General features: G+C 33.4%; 2 protein-coding genes across 2 annotated transcripts; both read left to right on the plus strand.

The window, feature by feature from the left end:
- The first annotated feature begins 2818 nt into the window (after nt 1-2818).
- Nucleotides 2819-5675, plus strand: LOC136204064 (13S globulin basic chain-like). Its single transcript, XM_065995248.1, has 4 exons — nt 2819-2831; nt 3059-3261; nt 4164-4550; nt 5167-5675. The coding sequence occupies exons 2-4, from the start codon at nt 3064-3066 to the stop codon at nt 5530-5532; spliced, it is 951 nt and encodes a 316-aa protein (XP_065851320.1). The 5' UTR covers nt 2819-2831; nt 3059-3063; the 3' UTR covers nt 5533-5675.
- A 9802-nt stretch (nt 5676-15477) lies between these two features.
- On the plus strand, nt 15478-17889 carry LOC136203671 (13S globulin basic chain-like). The gene is made up of 3 exons (XM_065994871.1): nt 15478-16094; nt 16445-16831; nt 17389-17889. Exons 1-3 carry the CDS (start codon nt 15849-15851, stop codon nt 17752-17754), a joined length of 999 nt encoding a protein of 332 aa, XP_065850943.1. The 5' UTR covers nt 15478-15848; the 3' UTR covers nt 17755-17889.
- The last annotated feature ends 476 nt before the right edge of the window (nt 17890-18365 follow it).

Genomic DNA, 18365 nt, shown 5'->3' on the forward strand with positions numbered 1-18365 from the left:
CTTATTTGACCTATAAACACTCAATTTGATCCTTATATAAACTTAAACCATAATCACACAAACTTCAACTAAAAATAACTTCTATTCACAATATATGTACTACAAAATTTCAATTCTATGACAGATTCGGCCTATATCTGGTCGAAAAATGCATCATAAGATTCAGATACGAATCTGATTCTCCCGCAGCACCTATATAGACAATTCTCTATTACCTCTAGCTCAAAGTTATAATTTACTCATATCTCATATATATATATGGTTGTAAGCTAACTATTAAACTCTCAAATATCAACTCCAAGTCATACTTAATATCATTTATGTAACCAATATCGCCAAATATCAAATAATTTACTAATTTTCAAACACCCAATATTTTACTAACCATCAAATCTCATTTCTACCCCTCATTAGCTAGTTACTCAATCCTCGAAAAATTCCAAATATTTCTTAGTGATGACTTGTGGAGAATTTCCGATTAGCTTCCGTCCCTGTGGGGGCATCGTTGGGTTCGACGGGGGGAAGCTCCGATGCCAAAGTCAGTATAGAATAAGGAGGAATAAACTGAATTGACAAAGTAGGGTTACTTAGATTGTGTGAATGTGTAACTTGATAGCTTGAGATGCAAGCTATATATAGTCATGAAGTTGTAACCTTTAGTAACTAGAAAGTCTCCATTAATGCTTCATTAATGGCGGTTACTGGTTTCCTTTAAGTATGTCCGTTAGCTCATTAATAGCTTATTAATGGCCTTTATTGCGGAATCGGCTCAGCTGTTCAGTTGGCGGATCGAGGGGTTATGGCGGATCTCCACATAGGTTTGACTACGGATCTCATGTGGCGGAGTCTTGGTGATCCGCCTATCGGATCCCCTTGCTTGATACGCCATGGCATTCTGGTGTCAGGTGATCAATACACGGCCGTTTTGGGCAAATATCTCCTTTGGTCCTTTGGATAATATCTCAATGTTATCACTTAGCTTTCACCAAATATCCATATTCCTCAATTACTATTAATTATTTCTTAGGTATTATCAAATATCGATATTCCTCAATTACTATCAACCTTAGGTCCGAAGAATTTAATCTAGGCTCCGATACCAAACTTTCACGCCCGATGCCGATTGAGGTCGTGTAGGGTCGGGTGTGACATCAAGTACAAAATAGCACCAATATAGGCTTAACGTTTACAAAATAATACGAATTTAAGCTTTACGTTTACAAAATATATCCAATTTAAGCTAAATGTCATAATTAAATTAATCGTATTGTATTCTTTCCCTATTAACTTTATATGTTACTTTTTATTTAGTTCTATATTCTTATTTATTATAATACAATTAATTAGTATTCTTGCCCCTTAAGATCTTATATTTGTTTTTCATCAATGATTCCATGACTACTAAATTTCATTGCTCATGTAATATATGCAGACTAAAAGTTTCGAAATATTCAATTATTTTTAGTTTGCATATATTACATGAGCCATGAAATTTAAGAGTAATGGATGGTTGATGAAAACAAATATAAGGTTTTAATGGGCAAAGATACTAATTAATTGTATTATAATAAATAAGAAAATATAACTAAATAAAAAGTTAACATATAAAGTTAATTGGAAAAGAATATAATATGGTTAATTTAATTGTGACATTTAGCTTAAATTGGTTATATTTTGTAAACGTTAAACTTAAATTCGTATTATTTTGTAAATGTTAAGCTTATATTCGTGTTATTTTGTACGTGAGGCCTAAATTGATGCTATATTATAAACGCCAAGCCTAAATTGATATTATGTTTTAAACGTTAAACCTATATTGGTGCTATTTTGAATATTAAACCTAAATTGGTATTCCTCAAAAACCTTAGGTCTATTTTGGTACCTTATCCCTAAAAAATATTTAAAAATAGTAACATATCGTAATAAAATTATATGTAACCCAAAAACAGGACACGTAATTAACACTAACCCGAACGAATTAACAAGATTGTGATGCAAAAGTTTTTAGATTATATTTGAGTTTAATATTTTTTAACCCAAAAATGACACGACACGAATACGATAATTACCGAGTTTAAGATTCATACGGGAATAAATGACCCCTGAGAGTATAGTATTGTCTTGATGTGTATAAATAAGTTGCTATTTAAACGAATTATTTTAAACATTATGGTTTACTAATAATCATGAAACTCTTCCATCCTATTGAAAACAAATAATAATTTAGTAAGTGTCATTTAATTACAATGTCCCACATACTTAATTATGATTTAATTATAGCTCTATGAAATGTTGTATAAATAATATACTTGTTTAATTATCAGTTCTAAGATCCATAATGATGGCTAATTATGTTTCTTCTCCCGGTCTTCTTCTCCTCCTCCTCCTTAGCGGCATAGCTATTAGTTCTAATACTAATTGTGAAGTGATCCCTCGTCTCTTTGTGAGGGAACCTAGTACGTATATTCCTAGAGTAACTGGTTCTATTGAAATCTGAGATCCAAACACCGACTACTTTCAATGTGCTGGTGTACGGGTTACTCGGTACACCGTTCAACCCTATCGCGGATCATTCCCAATTCACACCAATGTTGATCGACTGAATTACATCATTCAAGGTTACTTCAATTAATATATCAAATTAGTTTTAACGTTTTTGAAAAAGTCTGAATTTAGCCAGAACATAGAAGATAACACTATTTCAATCTTAAAGATTGTATAATGATACCAATTTAGCTTGAGACAAAATTGATGCCATTTCATAAATATTGAGGCTAAGTTCGGTTATCCAAGGCTAAAATAGTGTTACGTTGTCCATTGGGCCCTTATTCGTAAGTTCGGTTATCCCTATAATTTTATGTAAAACATTGTTTAGTTTCATTATTTGAAATTATGAAGTTATTATTAAATTTTATTGTATTTAAATTACAAATTTGTGATTTACTCGTTAAGGGTAAACTATATTAATGTCTAAAATCCAAGTAAAGTTTAAATACCAAATTTAGTATTTATTAAATTTCTCTTACTTGTCATAAATATTGTATTTTTGAATATACAGGCAATATGATATTTGGTCTGACAATTCCCGAATGCTATCAAGAATTAGATGGTGAGAAAAATGAGTGTTACAAGATTCTTCGTGTTCACAGTGGTGACGTGTTTTATTTTCGCGCTGGAGAAACCTTTTTGGTCAATAATGATGGAAATGAGACTTTGATTATCATTGCTATCTCTCGCATCCCCAACTCTGACCCCATCCAAGTAAGAAACAATAATATATAAAATTTACAAATTATCATTAGGATAAATAGATTAAAGAACACGTATATAAACAAAGATTCTCATTGCTTTAGAATAATTTTATAATTTTATATTTTGTTTTTGAATTATTTTATCTATTAAATAATGTTTATTTTAAATGGTCACATAGTTAGGGATGGCAACGGGTAGTGTACCCACGGGTACCCGGCACTATCCGACCCTAATGGGATTACCCGTATCCTGTATAAAAGGGTATGGGAAGGGTATGTGATCAAAATAATTACCCGTTAGGATAATGGGACGGGTATGAGAATACCCCCCAGGGTACCCGGCACCCGTTACCCGTCATAACTCTTTTATATATTAAAAAAATTATTGTTTTTTAGATATAATATTTGAGATTAATTAAACCCCAACTTTTTGTTTTTCAACCATTGAGTGATACCACTAAGCTACTTATTCTTATTGATTAAAGTTCAATTTGTTCAATTTTTAGATAAATGATTTATTAAATTTATACTTTGTTAAATTTGTAATATTTTTTAATTTATTTATTGATTCTTAATGGGTAAGGGTACCCGTGGGTACCCGCGAATTAAATGGGAAGGGTATGGGATGCAAAAATATACCCGTTAGGGTAATGAGACGGGTACGGGTAATTAAAAAATAAACGGATAAGGGTTTGAGATTGACACTACCCGCAGGTACCCTACCCGTTGCCATCCCTACACATAGTTAGTTTATACATTGTGAAATACTGAAAAAAATACATATAAAAAAAAGAAGAAAAATTATTATATCTAAATATATGATATTCCTTAAAAGTAAAAAAAGGTTGAATTACTTTTTTTTTTCTTTCCAGTCAATGCATTTACCTTTTTTGTCTATTTAATGTGTTACAGACATTCTATCTAAGGGGTCTCACAAATATTTTAGACGGATTTTTTTCAAAGTTTATCACTAAAGCTTTCAACATCAATCATGAGTTGGCTACAAAACTTCAAAGGCAGATTGACCTTAGGGATAGCACCGTCTCTATGACTGATGGTGGACTTTATTTATCCAGTTCACCAACTACCCCACCATGTCCAAAACAAGAGCGAAAAGGTCCCTACAATGTCAAGGATGAGTTTTTCTGCAACATTAACACGAGGATTGCAAAAACCTCTAATCCTTCAAGGGCAGATCTTTTCATCCCAGAACTTGGGTATTTGACAACAATCGACGTCCACCAACTCCCTATTATTGAGTCGAGCCAACTCAGTGTTACCTACAACCTTCTTCTAAAGGTAAGAAAATTTCTATTATGGTTTTGGACCAAACTGGTCATTAACTATTTAAGCGTGACATTTGAGTACATAGTTTAGGACCAGGTGGTGAAAAAACAAAACCTGAGGATTCACATTTTTTCATCAAGATTATGATTTTTTTATGTTAGCACAATTAACTATCAATTAAATATAATTGCATAAATTAAGTCCCTGTTTATGAAATTACATCAAATTTTAGTTTATTTGAAATTACATTTTAACAGTTTAAAAATAAATTTCCATATTAATGATGCAACTTTAGCAAAACTGTAAAATTTCATTTCGAAATAGTAAAAAATAAAATTTCAGGTATAGATAAAATCACCTACTTCTACCGAGAAGTAATTGTCATACTTTTAAAAAATGGAGTTTCGAGGATTTGAACCCTCGACCACTTAGTCTAAGAGGTTCTTATACCATTTTAATGAACTGTTGACCTAAATGGCTAAGCTAATAGGTAAAGTGTATCACCAACAGTGTGGAGATATAGTTTTACCAAGAATTTTATGTGTCAAATTGTAAAATAAAGAGGTTATAAAAAAAATTAAAATACCAGGGTTGAATTGACTGTAAAATTGTATATATTAATCTACAGGATGTTATGAGATTGCCTCATTGGGAAAATTGTCATAGTATAATTTATGTGGTAAAGGGTGAAGGTCATATTCAAGTAGTGGATGACAATGGAAAAAATGTGTTCGACGACATTGTAAAGGAAGGACAACTCCTCCTAATGCCGCATAACTTTTTGATGGCGGAACAAGCAAAGAATGAGAGATTCGAATACGTTACCTTCAAGACCAGCGGCAACCCAATTACGTCTGAGCTTACCGGCAGAAATTCAGTCATTAATTGCTTGCCATTGGAGGTTCTTGTAAATGCATTCGAAATTAACAAGGAAGAGGCTAAGAAGGTGAAGTTAGGAAGGAATGAGACATCCTTAGTTAAAATCATACCATAATATACCCCAAAGAGGAAGGCATGTAACCTTTTTCTTGAAATTATGAATAATTTTGCAAATGATATAGATTAATGTCGAGTGTTTACTTCATGTTGTAATAAATAAAAATTCTTAATATGTATTTTTGTGAAAAGAAAGGCACATGACCTTCTACTTAACGTAAGTTTTGTTTTTTTATGTTAGATTTTCTTAAATTATATTTTCCCAAACTTTAAACACATGATTGTAAATAATTCTATATTTATTCTATAAACTTTCAATATGATTAAAACTTAGTCCTCCCCAGAGATAAATAATTCATCAAGTTTAGCAATTACTCATTCTGTTTCACAATACATATCTTTTAATGTTAAGGCACGAGAATTAAGAAAAATAATTAATTTTAACTAAAAGACTTTGTTACTTTTGTATTAATTGCATCCGTTAATTATTTTTTATCTATTCTCTGATGAGGACACGTTGTCCCTAGACGCGGGGCGTGAGAGAGGACATGCAGGGCGTGACTCCGGAGCCAAGAGAAAGGAAGAAAGCACGTGGGAAGAGGGGTCTCTTAGGCATTTCACGCGGGGCGTGTTGTCCAGCACGCGGGGCGTGGATTGAACCTTCAAAGAGAACCAGTTCTAGGAGCTCGAACACGCGGGGCGTGCCTCCTCATACGCGGGGCGTGTCTCTTCCACGCGGGACGTATCAAGACCCACGCGGGGCGTGTCCCGCCTGGAGTAAACTTCTTTATCAAGTTCTTCATGCTTGGGACCACTCTTTAATTACACCTTTGCCACTCCCTATTTACAACTCTACCACTCCTTATTTACAAGCATGCCACCCCTTTACCATTAACCCTACTTTACCCTTTTATATTTGTATTGTAATTAGTAGATAGTTTACCCTTTTGTAATTTGGCAATTAGGTTTTTGAGATGCTATAAATTCATCTTTTTCTTTTTGTAATATGTTAACTTTTATGAAATACAATTTATCATCTTCTTCCTTGTGAAGTTTGTTAAGGTTTTATCCTTCAACAATGGGGATTTCACTATTCCTATGGATTTAGTCCATGAATTAACCTTCTCAACCTACCATGGAGGTCCCTCCTAAAGATCCATCACCAATCTTTTCTCCATCACATATTGTAAAGGTAAATCCTAAACTTCCAATCTCTAAAGTTGAAGTTATGGATAGTCCTATTGCTAGGGAGGAGTTGGATGTTTGTGATGTTGAAGTGGGTTTAGATTCTTCTTATGAAATTATTGATAATAAAATTGTGGAGGAGGATTTAGATTCATTTGTGGATGAGGAGGAGAGGTTGTTTGTAGGTGAGGATGTTGGGGAAACCCATGTTGCAAGGGATGCTCCTCATGTATTTGATAAAATGCCCCTTGAACCTAACATTACTTATGTGTGTGAGGAAAGTGGGGGTGTTATTCTAGAGGAAGGGGAGAGTGACCTTGGGCTTATTAAACTCTTGGTGGAGAATGATGAGATCACATTATGTGTAGAGATTGATGGCTATGGAGATGGGAGAGATGTTGGTGGTTCTACCATGTTGGATGGTAGTATGTCTTTGGAGTCAAGCGGCTTAGCACGTGGGATAGTCGGCTTGAGCTATAGAGGGAAGCACGTGGAAACGATAGGTCGTGGGAAGAGACGGAATGAGGATGGAGAGGGAAGTGAAATTCCGTATGGTCAAGAAGAAGATGAGCTACGAAAGGAGATTGATGGAGAAGGAAACTTCGACATTGAAATCGTCAATGATGATGAACTTGACTATTGTGATCGAGAGTTCCGGAAGGGAATGGAGGAAAGTGGAGATGTGGGACCAACGTCCGAAGACGGGGAGTATGTGTCTCTCAACGGACAACCACGGGGCATTCTACCTTTGGGGAAGATACCACGTGACATTGTATGGGATCCGGGAGGTCGTATGCTATATCTTCCTCATAGTTGCTTGAGCTTAAAGGAAACAGATGAAGGGTATGTTGTGACGCCTCTAGGGAGAAAGGAGATTCTTAACACACACACATTAGGAATGAACCGAGCCTCTCACTTGGTAAATTCGGAACTTGTTATTTTGTTCTTGATTGATGTGCATGTGTTGGGATATATGTTATGTTTGTTGAGGGGACATCAACCCTATGAGGAGTCAATGAGGAGTGATGTGATGATGAAGAGAGTGAGCTTCAAAGAGTATTTGGTGAATGGGAATGGCCGTCCGGGTGAGGTAGAGAGAATGGAAGAGATTCAAGAATGGCGGGATAGTGGCCAAGTTGGTGGAGAGGCGACTCGAGAAGCCGCGAGATTGTTAACCCAAGACAAAGGAGGGATCAATACAAGTACTCTTGGGATCACTACGAAGTGGGTTGACAAGTGTCGTCGGGACATCCCATTTGATGTCGGCTGTGAGCGGAATAAAGTTGTGATCAATGTCCATGTTCGTGAAGTGGAGAAAGAGGAGATCCGGGGTTGGTCGGTTAGACATGTCGTGGGAGTGTGGAGGAGCTTCCAAGACATTGGGACAGATTGGTTTGATCAACTTCGTCGAGATATTCCGTTTGATGTCGGTCGGATATGGAGGCGAGTCTTATGGGGGATGTGCACCGGGAACAATACACGAGTTGAGGTGTGGGAAGAGTGCATAAAGAGAAGGAGAAGACGACAATATATGGAGTGGCTAATACCTACCGAGCACAATTCTTATTCTATAGTTGAGTTGGGGGCCAACTCTTTTGAAGAAGAGGAGAATGATGAGGACACGTTGTCCCTGGACGCGGGGTGTGAGAGAGGACACGCGGGGCGTGACTCCGGAGCCAAGAGAAAGGAGGAAAGCACGTGGGAAGAGGGGTCTCTTAGGCATTTCACGCGGGGCGTGTTGTCCAGCACGCGGGGCGTGGATCGAACCTTCAAAGAGAACTAGTTCCAGGAGCTCGAACACGCGGGGCGTGCCTCCTCATACGCGGGGCGTGTCTCTTCCACGCGGGGCGTATCAAGACCCACGCGGGGCGTGTCCCGCCTGGAGTAAACTTCTTTATCAAGTTCTTCATGCTTGGGACCACTTTTTAATTACACCTTTGCCACTCCCTATTTACAACTCTACCACTCCTTATTTACAAGCATGCCACCCCTTTACCATTAACCCTACTTTACCCTTTTATATTTGTATTGTAATTAGTAGATAGTTTACCCTTTTGTAATTTGGCAATTAGGTTTTTGAGATGTGGGGATTTCACTATTCCTATGGATTTAGTCCATGAATTAGGATCCACTCCTTCTAGTTTAGCTAGATAAGTTGTTAGCCTTTGTGAGTTTACGGTTTAAAACTCTCAGTGGATTCCGCGCTGCATCATTCTCAAAGTAAAAAGGAAACTTAAATGATGATATATTTGGTAAAAAAATCAATTAATGTGCATGGATTGAATCAAAATGATATGTATTATAAAATAAAAAAATCTCTAGAAAGACATGTATTATGAAACGGAGAGAATATATTGTTAAATATTTGTATTTTCTCCTTACTCCCTCTTCAATCTACATGGTTGTCACTTTGTATTTTTTTAGTCTGTGTTTATATATTTTGTTAGATCTTATTATCCGTTTGAATTGTATCTACTCTCTATTATTCTGCTATTTATACCTTTTTCGGATTTAGCAAGAGCGGAAACGATTTATTTTATACATGGATCAATATATCTGCGTGGTTGCAACAAAAGAAATGACTCAGATCCGAATGTTCGGAAGGGCCTAAATGATGAAGATTTGATTGCGGTTGCTTTTCTACGGATTAGGATTTCAATGAAGTATATGTGTTATTGTTTTTCTGTATGTTTTCTACCTTTTATGGATTTTATTACTCTTTGTAGTCGTTTTCGTCCCATTGTGGATTTTGTAAGGTTTTTTACCTTTACCGTTTCTTGTTGTACTTGTTCTTTTCGTATCTAATAAAGATGTAGACATTTTCATAAAAAAAAAAAAAAAAAATTCTACCTTAGTAGATGATGTTAAATCTTCATTTAATTAGTTGGACCCAACACAATAAAAATGCGCCAATAAGAATACTACAAATAAAAAACATGAAATTAAAAATACACTAAGGATCGGGCAAAGTACGCCCATGATCCGAAACTTTAGATTTATTTTTTTGTGATTCTTAAACTTCAAGTATTAAAGTTGTTTAGAACAAAATTTCTCATAGAACCACATTTTTTATTTAAAAAGTACCATTTCCATATATTTCTATGTAAACAATATATTTCTCTCTCCTAATCAAACAACAACTAACGGCTTCAAACTAAATTTCTAAAATTAAATCCACGATTAGGTTTTAATTTTAGGAATAATTCTAAAAATAATATTTGTGTTTTCGTTGATTTGCAAATTAACGCATTTGGTTTTTTTATTGCGAAAAGAGGATCAAGATCCACACCCATTTGCAAAGCTAATGATTTTTAGATTTACACTGCCAATTTGATCGTCGATAACTTTAAGATAGAAATTTTCAATAATTGATTATATTCTATCAGTTTTTGTCTTTTTCGTTTTGAAATCATTTATGTGTTGTTTGGTTAGTGTCAGAGATTAATACAAGATATATGATTGACTATCAGCTTGAGCTGTTGGTTAAATTAGTTCCATGACATGGTATCAGAGTCTCTAGGACCAAACGGTCGAGGGTTCGAGTCATGGCAACCTCATTAATTCATGGAATTAAAACACATGGCAGGATGAGTCTGTGTTGTGCACGCTGCAAGCTCAAGGGACATTTACGTGTAGGGGTGTGTTAGAGATTAATACAAGATATATGATTGGGGCCTGTTGGTTAAATTGGTTCCATGACAGTTAGCACCTACGAAGCACCGATATGGGTACCGCGAGGATACAACAAAAAACATTTATGTGTAGGGGTGTGTCAGAAACGAAGAGATAATGAACACGTTGTTTTAGATTATTGTTTCTATAGCATTTAGATTTACGGATAATGTATTTAATCAAATGAAACTGATATTCGTCATTAAAAAAATTGATATTTATAAAGTTCCAACATATCGACCATAGGAGAAAGAGAGGCTATGCTCGAATAATTCTTCGGTAATATTTATACTCTCCACCATTCAATTCACGATATATTATATATGTCTTTTTTTTCCACCAATCATATCAATATAGTCGTATTCAAAACGATTTTCATTGGTCGTAAGTATTACTCTCTCGATAAGGTTAAGAAACTGAGTACAAATGATTGTATTGGGGATTCCATGCAATCCAAAGCAACATATGTTAGACAAACGTAAATCTGTCTTAAGAATGTTAGACAAACGATTACGTCTGTCTTAATAATGTAAGATGTGATTAACCAAAAAACAAAACGAACACATAATAATATATAAACAGTAAAACTAGAAATTACAAGGAAAGAGATAGACAAATCTGAGGCTTGTATTAGCAGTTTCGTTAAGACAGATGTCGTCTCTATTGACGATCGTCTCCCAGGATATAACAGATTACGCAAGCGAACTCAAACCGTGTGTAGCCTAGTTATCACCGGAGTAGGAAAACAAGAACATTATGAACAGACTGATAGTATTTTGAAAAACTTCAACAACTTTTAGCAACTTTTTCAACTTTCTGTGAATTTAACAATCCATTCTATTTAAATAGAACTCGAAAGGATATGTCTTTTCACGAACGAACACGACTGTACACGGACAGACACGACTGTTCACGACGGACACGACTATTCATAAAAGGATGTGTTTGTTGGTATATAAATTAATATATAATTTTATTCAATTTTTCCAACAACATATACGAAAATCTGGGAATTGTAATTATGAATTTGAAATTTATTAGGGCTATTAGCAAGGAGGTTGATGAAATCAAACGAGAATCTTCATTTAAAGGAAGAAAGAATATGAATGAGAACATTGAGTGTTGCAGTTTTTTTGTGTCGTTTACTTGACATTTTGAATGTAAATTTACGAGTGTTGACATAATAAGAATTAATCTAAGTAGTGTATATTTATTTAAAGCTATTGTGAGTTTTATGTAACTATCGCTAGTTTTTAAGTTATGCGGGTGTTGGTTATTATTTATTATTATTTAGAGGGAGAAAAATCCAGAAATAGTATAATTTGAAATTTTAAAAATGTAGTTTATCGAAAATGTGTTTCTAAAAAACTTTAATTATTGGATTTTACATTTTGAAGTTGTTTACTTTTAGATAAATTACACTTATAACCACTGATTTTAATATTGTGTTTACTGAACTTCAATTCTTAACAGTATAACCGCTGAACTTTACATTTTTTAATAGGCTTAACACCCAACCCCCTAAACTTGTAACTTTTTTCACCTGGTCCCCTCAACTTAGGGGACAACCTCTCAACCCCCTCAACTCTCTAAAAACATCACATACAGCCCCTTACACCCCTATGTTCGGTCAAAATATTGACCCGTGTAGAAAATGCGCTCTGTTGACCTCACCAATGCCACATGTCACTTTTTTATTAAATTTTTCCAAATGATTTCACCTCGACGACCACTACCGCCAATCTCAGCACCTCGATAAGGCTGCGACGACAAACAGCGACAACACCTCGGATACAATAATCACTTGGAAATATTTAATAAAAAAATGACACGTGACATTGGTGTGATCAACAGTCAAGCGCGTTTTCTGCACATGTCAATATTTTGACCGAACATAGAAGTGTAAGGGGCTGTATGTGATGTTTTTGGAAAATTGAGGGGTTTGAGAGGTTGTCCCCTAAGTTGAGGGAGCCAGGTGAAAAAAAATTACAAATTTAGAGGGTTGGGTGTCTATTAAGCCTTTGTAATATTAGTAACTATTTTTTAGTACCAGTGATCACTTTTTAAGCCATTGATTTTACAATGTACGTGGTTACGAGGTTCGATTGTAATACAATGTAACAAACTAGACCTAAAATATAGTATTGTCTTGATGCATATAAATAAGTTAGTATTTATAAGAATTCTGTAAAATATTTACGGCTTACTAATGATGATGAAACTCCTCCTTCCTATAGAAAACACATAATAATTTAGAAAATCTCATTCAATTAATGTCCCACATAACTTTATGAGACAACTAACAAGTTTGTTGTATAAATAATTAATTGTGAGTATACTGAGTTTAATCAATCAATCATGGTTAATTACATTTGCTTACAAAGAGAAAGGTTTGAAGTAAAATTAGAGATTTAGATTATTTTAAAGGTTTTGACTAGTGAAATCTATAATAGAGTGTTTAAGTAAATTCCCTTTAAAATTTAATATATATATATATTAGCACTTGCATTTGAATTCAAAATTCTTGATTTAAGCGATTTGAGACTTTTTTAACTGGTCAATCTTAATTGTTTAATTATCAGAACTGATAGAGTCCTATATCATCTATATCCATATGCGTATCTAGTTATTAAAAAATAATAAGGTGCAAAAATGATCATAATTTTTATGGTTAGGAGCAATTTTACCTCTAACATATAAAATGGTACAATTTTATCCCTAATATTATAAAGTTGGGTAAATCTGAGAAATAATTCATCAAACTGTCTACTCGATCATAAATCTTGTCATCTACACTTCACATGGGAATCATTTTTATTATTTATTAGTAACAGACCATCAACATATGATTAGACATGAATTTAAAAAAAAAATAAAAAATATACTGTCTATTGTACGAGTTGGACAAAAAAATTAAAATATTTCACTGAATTTATAAATATTGATCTCCAATTTTATTATTGAATCACAAAAAATGACTTTTTTTTTTTAAAACGAACTGATATGCAGTTGGTGTAGAATAAGGAACAAAATATATGTATTTTATAATAATGTTTGAAATTGACCTAACTTATCAATATTAGGAATAAAATTGCTTTTGGCTTCCAACGTTATGGGTAAAATTGTTAGAGATAAAATTACTCCTAACCCTAAATGTTAGGGTTTTGTACCTTATAAAAAACGTAAATATTAATTTGGAAAGAATTTATAAACACTGAAGTATAGTATTGTCTTGATAATGAAACATTATGGAAAGAATTTATAAACACTGAATTTATAAACATTATGATAAAGACTTTATTAAGTTGCTATTTATAAGAATTCTTTTAAATCTTATGGTTTACTAATGATAATGAAACTTTTCCTTCATATTCAAAACACATAATAATTTAGAAGTCTCATTCAATCACAATGTCCCACCTAGCTTTATTACAGGGTATTTGTTTCCGCCTCCTATTGCCTTTTCAGGTATGAAAAGTAGCATTTTACAAAAGTATGAATTCGTGTTTTTTCAACAGAAAACGGCAGTTAAACCAAATGTGTCCTAAGAGTGTTTGTTTTAACTTTTCGAGAGGAGCATTTATCGTTTCACTCCAAATCACATTAAAATATAGCGTTTGGTTAGAGTTATACAACAACATTTAGCATTTTTTATGGAAACATCGACTTTTTGGAGCTTTTCACGAAATTTTTTACAAATGAGTTTTTCGTGAAAAAATATTATTTGATATTGACAAAAAAAAATTATTGTCGAAAAACAAATAGTTCCACAAAATACATTTTTTCTTTAATGCTTTTTTCTATTTCTATAGTATTATTATTATCGAAAAAATAAGGTTTTACTTCGTTCAATAAATAATTATTTTTAATTTTTAGATTGGTTTTGGGTTTAATATTTTGTTAACACGAATCCGAAAATGAAACTACACGACACGAATACGATAATTACCAGGTTTAAGATTCACACGAGAACCAAATGACCCCTAAAAATAGTATTGTTATGTGTATAAATAAGTTGCCATTTATACGAATTGTTTTAAACATTATGGTTTACTTTTTTTTGGTAAACGAAGAAGGCTCAAGGCCGAGAGGGAACAGGAAAGGGAGAAAGGAAAGAACGAAAAGACAGTAAAACTTATAACCTAACGATACGACTGAGCAGCATTCCTCTAGCATCTGCATCAAGGATATCTTGGAGGCCTACAGGCGGCACATCAACTTCATGATGACACAGGGGATAAGTTCCTGCGAAGTTCGCCAACCAATCTGCAGCTCTGTTACCTTCTCTATAAGTATGAACAAAAGATAGCGTCCAATTCTCTCTACGAATATTCTGGCACCTAGTGATTAACCAAGCATAGGGGTGGTGAAGCTCAATCTCACTACTTAACAAATGAAGGGCTACCAAGGAATCAACCTCCACTATTACCTTATTGCATCCCTTCTTCCAAGCCAGGCATAAACCGTAGTATACGCCCCAAAGTTGCCATTTATACAATTGTTTTAAACATTATGGTTTACTAATTATCATGAAACTCTTCCATCCTATTGAAAACAAATAATAATTTAGAAAGTCTCATTTAATTACAATGTCCCACATACTTAATTACGATTTAATTATAGCTTTATGAGATGTTGTATAAATACTTAATTATGGTTTAATTATCATATCCAAGTTCCAAAATCATGGCTAATTATGTTTCTTCTCTCGGTCTTCTTCTCCTCCTCCTCCTCCTTAGCCGCGTAGCTATTAGTTCTAATACTAATTGCCAAGTGATCCCTCGTCTTTTTGCGAGGGAACCTAGCACGAATACTCCTACAGGAGCTGGTTCTATCGAAATCTAGGATCCAAACACCGACTACTTTCAATGTGTTGGTGTACAGGTTATTCGGTACACCCTTCAACCCAATCGCCAATCGTTCCCATTTGAACTCGATACTGATCGACTGTATTACATCGTTCAAGGTCAGTCTTGATCACATGCACCTTAATGAGCATGTAGAATTTGCTCATTCACCGTTAGATCTAGGCTTATTAGAATCCTAAGGTGAAGATTCAAAGCATCCCAAGGCTTTTAGATTTAATAAACTTATATCTAACAGTGAATGAGCAAATTCACTTGTTCATTAAGGTGCATGTGAAAATTCCTGCGTTCCAGGTTATTAAATTAATATATCAAACTAGGTTTAACATTTTTGGAAAAGTCTGAGTTTAGGCTGAACAAACGTTGAGTCGCCAAGTTCGGTTATTCAAGACTAAATTCGTATTATTTTACAAACATTTAAGCTAAAATAGTGTTATTTTATATATTGGGTTCAAAAACATTGTTTAGTTTCAATATTTGAAATACTACGTTATAAAGTTTTTATTAAATTTTATTTTATTCAATAGTGTAAACCCTCCGTTATTTAAATTACAAATTTGTGATTTACTCATTGTGAGTAAACTATATTAATGTCTAAAATCCAATATACTTGGACAAGTCAAATTTAAATTCCAAATTTAGTATTTAATAAATGTCCCTTACTTGTCAGAAATATTGTATTTTTGGATATACAGGCAATACGATATTTGGTCTGATAATTCCCGAATGCAGTCAAGAATTAGATGGTGAGAAAAATGAGTGTCACCAAATTCTTCGTGTTCATAGTGGTGATGTGCTATTTTTTCGCGCTGGAGAAACCGTTTGGTTCAATAATGATGGAAATGAGAGTTTGATTGTCATTGGTATTTCTCGCATCTCCAACAATGATCCCTTCCGAGTAAGAAACAATAATAATTTACAAATTATAAGATAAATAATTTAAAGAACACATATAAACAAAGATTCTCATCGTTTTAGAATAACTTTATATTTTAATATTTTGTTTTTGAATTATTTTATCTATTAAAAATGTTTATTTAATTGGTCACAGAGTTAGTTTATACATTGTGAAATACTCAAAAAAAAAAATATATATAATCTGATATATATTCAAAAAATCTTATAAGTTACGAAAAAAAATTATTATATCTAAATATATAATATTCTTTAAAAGTAGAAAAGGTTGACTTACTTTTTTTTCTTTTCAGTTCAATGCATTTACCTTTTTGTCTATTTGATGTGTTATAGAGGTTCTCCCTAGGAGGTCTCAGAAATATCTTAGCCGGATTTTCTTCAAAGTTTATCACTAAAGCTTTCAACGTTACTCATGAGTTGGCTACGAAACTTCAAAGGCAGATTGACCTTAGGGGTAGCACCGAATATATGACTAGTGGTGGATTTCATTTATCCAGTTCAACAACTGCCCCATCATCTCCAAAACAAGAGCGAAAAGGTCCCTACAATGTCAATGATGAGTCTTTATGCAACATTAACACGAGGATAGCAAAAATCTCTGATCCTTCAAATGCAGATCTTTTCATCCCAGGAGTTGGGCAATTGACAACCATCGACGTCCACCAACTCCCTATTCTTGAGTCAAGCCAACTCAGTGTTACTTACACCCTTCTTCTAAAGGTGAGAAAATTTCTATTATGGTTTTGGACCTAACTGTTCATGGACTATTTTTGGCGTATTTGAGGACATAGTTTAGGAGCAACCGGTGAAAAAACAAAATCTAAGGATTCGCGTTTTTTTATCAAAATTTTTATTCTTTTATTTTAGTACGATTAACTATCAATAAAATATAATTGCATAAATTAAGTCACTATTTATTAAAAACGTTAACGGTAAACATCAAAATTTAGTATATTTGAAATTACATTTTTAACCGTTTAAAAATAATATTTCATATTTATGATGCAACTTTAGCAAAACTGTATAATTTCATTTCAAAAAAATGAAATTTCAGGCGTGGATAAAATGAGTCACATACTTCTACCAATAAGTAAATTTGTCATACTTTTAACAAATGGAGTTTCCAGGATTTGAACCTTCGACCACTTGGTCTAAGAGGTTCTAACTATGTTAATAAAGAGCTTATAAAAAAAATTAAAATATCAGGGATTCATGATGTCTTTTCCTTTAATTATTAGAGTTGAATTGACTCTAAAATTGTATATGATAATTTGCAGGATGTTATGAGATTACCCCATTGGGAAAATGGTTATAGCGCAATTTACGTGGTGAAGGGTAAAGGTCATATTCAAGTAGTGGATGACAATGGAAAGAATGTGTTCGACGACATTGCAAAGGAAGGACAACTGCTCCTAGTGCCGCATAGCTTTTTGATGGCGGAACAAGCAAAGAGTGAGAGATTCGAATACGCTACCTTCAAGACCAACGGCAACCCAATTACGTCTGAGCTTACTGGCAGAAATTCAGTCATTAATTGCTTGCCATTGGAGGTTCTTGTAAATGCATTCGAAATTAACAAGGAAAAGGCTAAGAAGGTGAAGTTAGGAAGGAATGAGACATCCTTAGTTAAAATCATACCATAATATACCCCAAAGAGGAAGGCATGTAACCTTTTTCTTGAAATTATGAATAATTTTGCAAATGATATAGATTAATGTCGAGTGTTTACTTCATGTTGTAATAAATAAAAATTCTTAATATGTATTTTTGTGAAAAGAAAGGCACGTGACCTTTTACTTAACGTAAGTTTTGTTTTTCTTATGTCAGATGTTCTTAAATTATATTTTCCCAAACTTCAAACACATGATTGTAAATAATTCTATATTTATTCTATAAACTTTCAATATAATTAAAACTTAGTCCTCCTCAGAGATAAATAATTCATCAAGTTTAGCAATTACTCATTCTGTTTTACAATACATGTCTTTTAATGTTAAGGCACAAGAATTATGAAAAATAATTAATTTTAACTAAAAGACTTTGTTACTTTTGTATTAATTGCATCCGTTAGTTATTATTTTTATCTATTCTCAAAGTAAAAAGGAAACTTAAATGATGATATATTTGGTAAAAAAACCAATTAATGTGCATGGATTGAATCAAAATGATATGTATTATAAAATAAAAAAAATCTCTAGAAAGACATGTATTATGGAACGGAGAGAATATATTGTTAAATATTTGTATTTTCTCC

Source organism: Euphorbia lathyris, chromosome 8 (genome assembly GCF_963576675.1).
Source record: "Euphorbia lathyris chromosome 8, ddEupLath1.1, whole genome shotgun sequence".
Taxonomy (NCBI): Eukaryota; Viridiplantae; Streptophyta; class Magnoliopsida; order Malpighiales; family Euphorbiaceae; genus Euphorbia; species Euphorbia lathyris.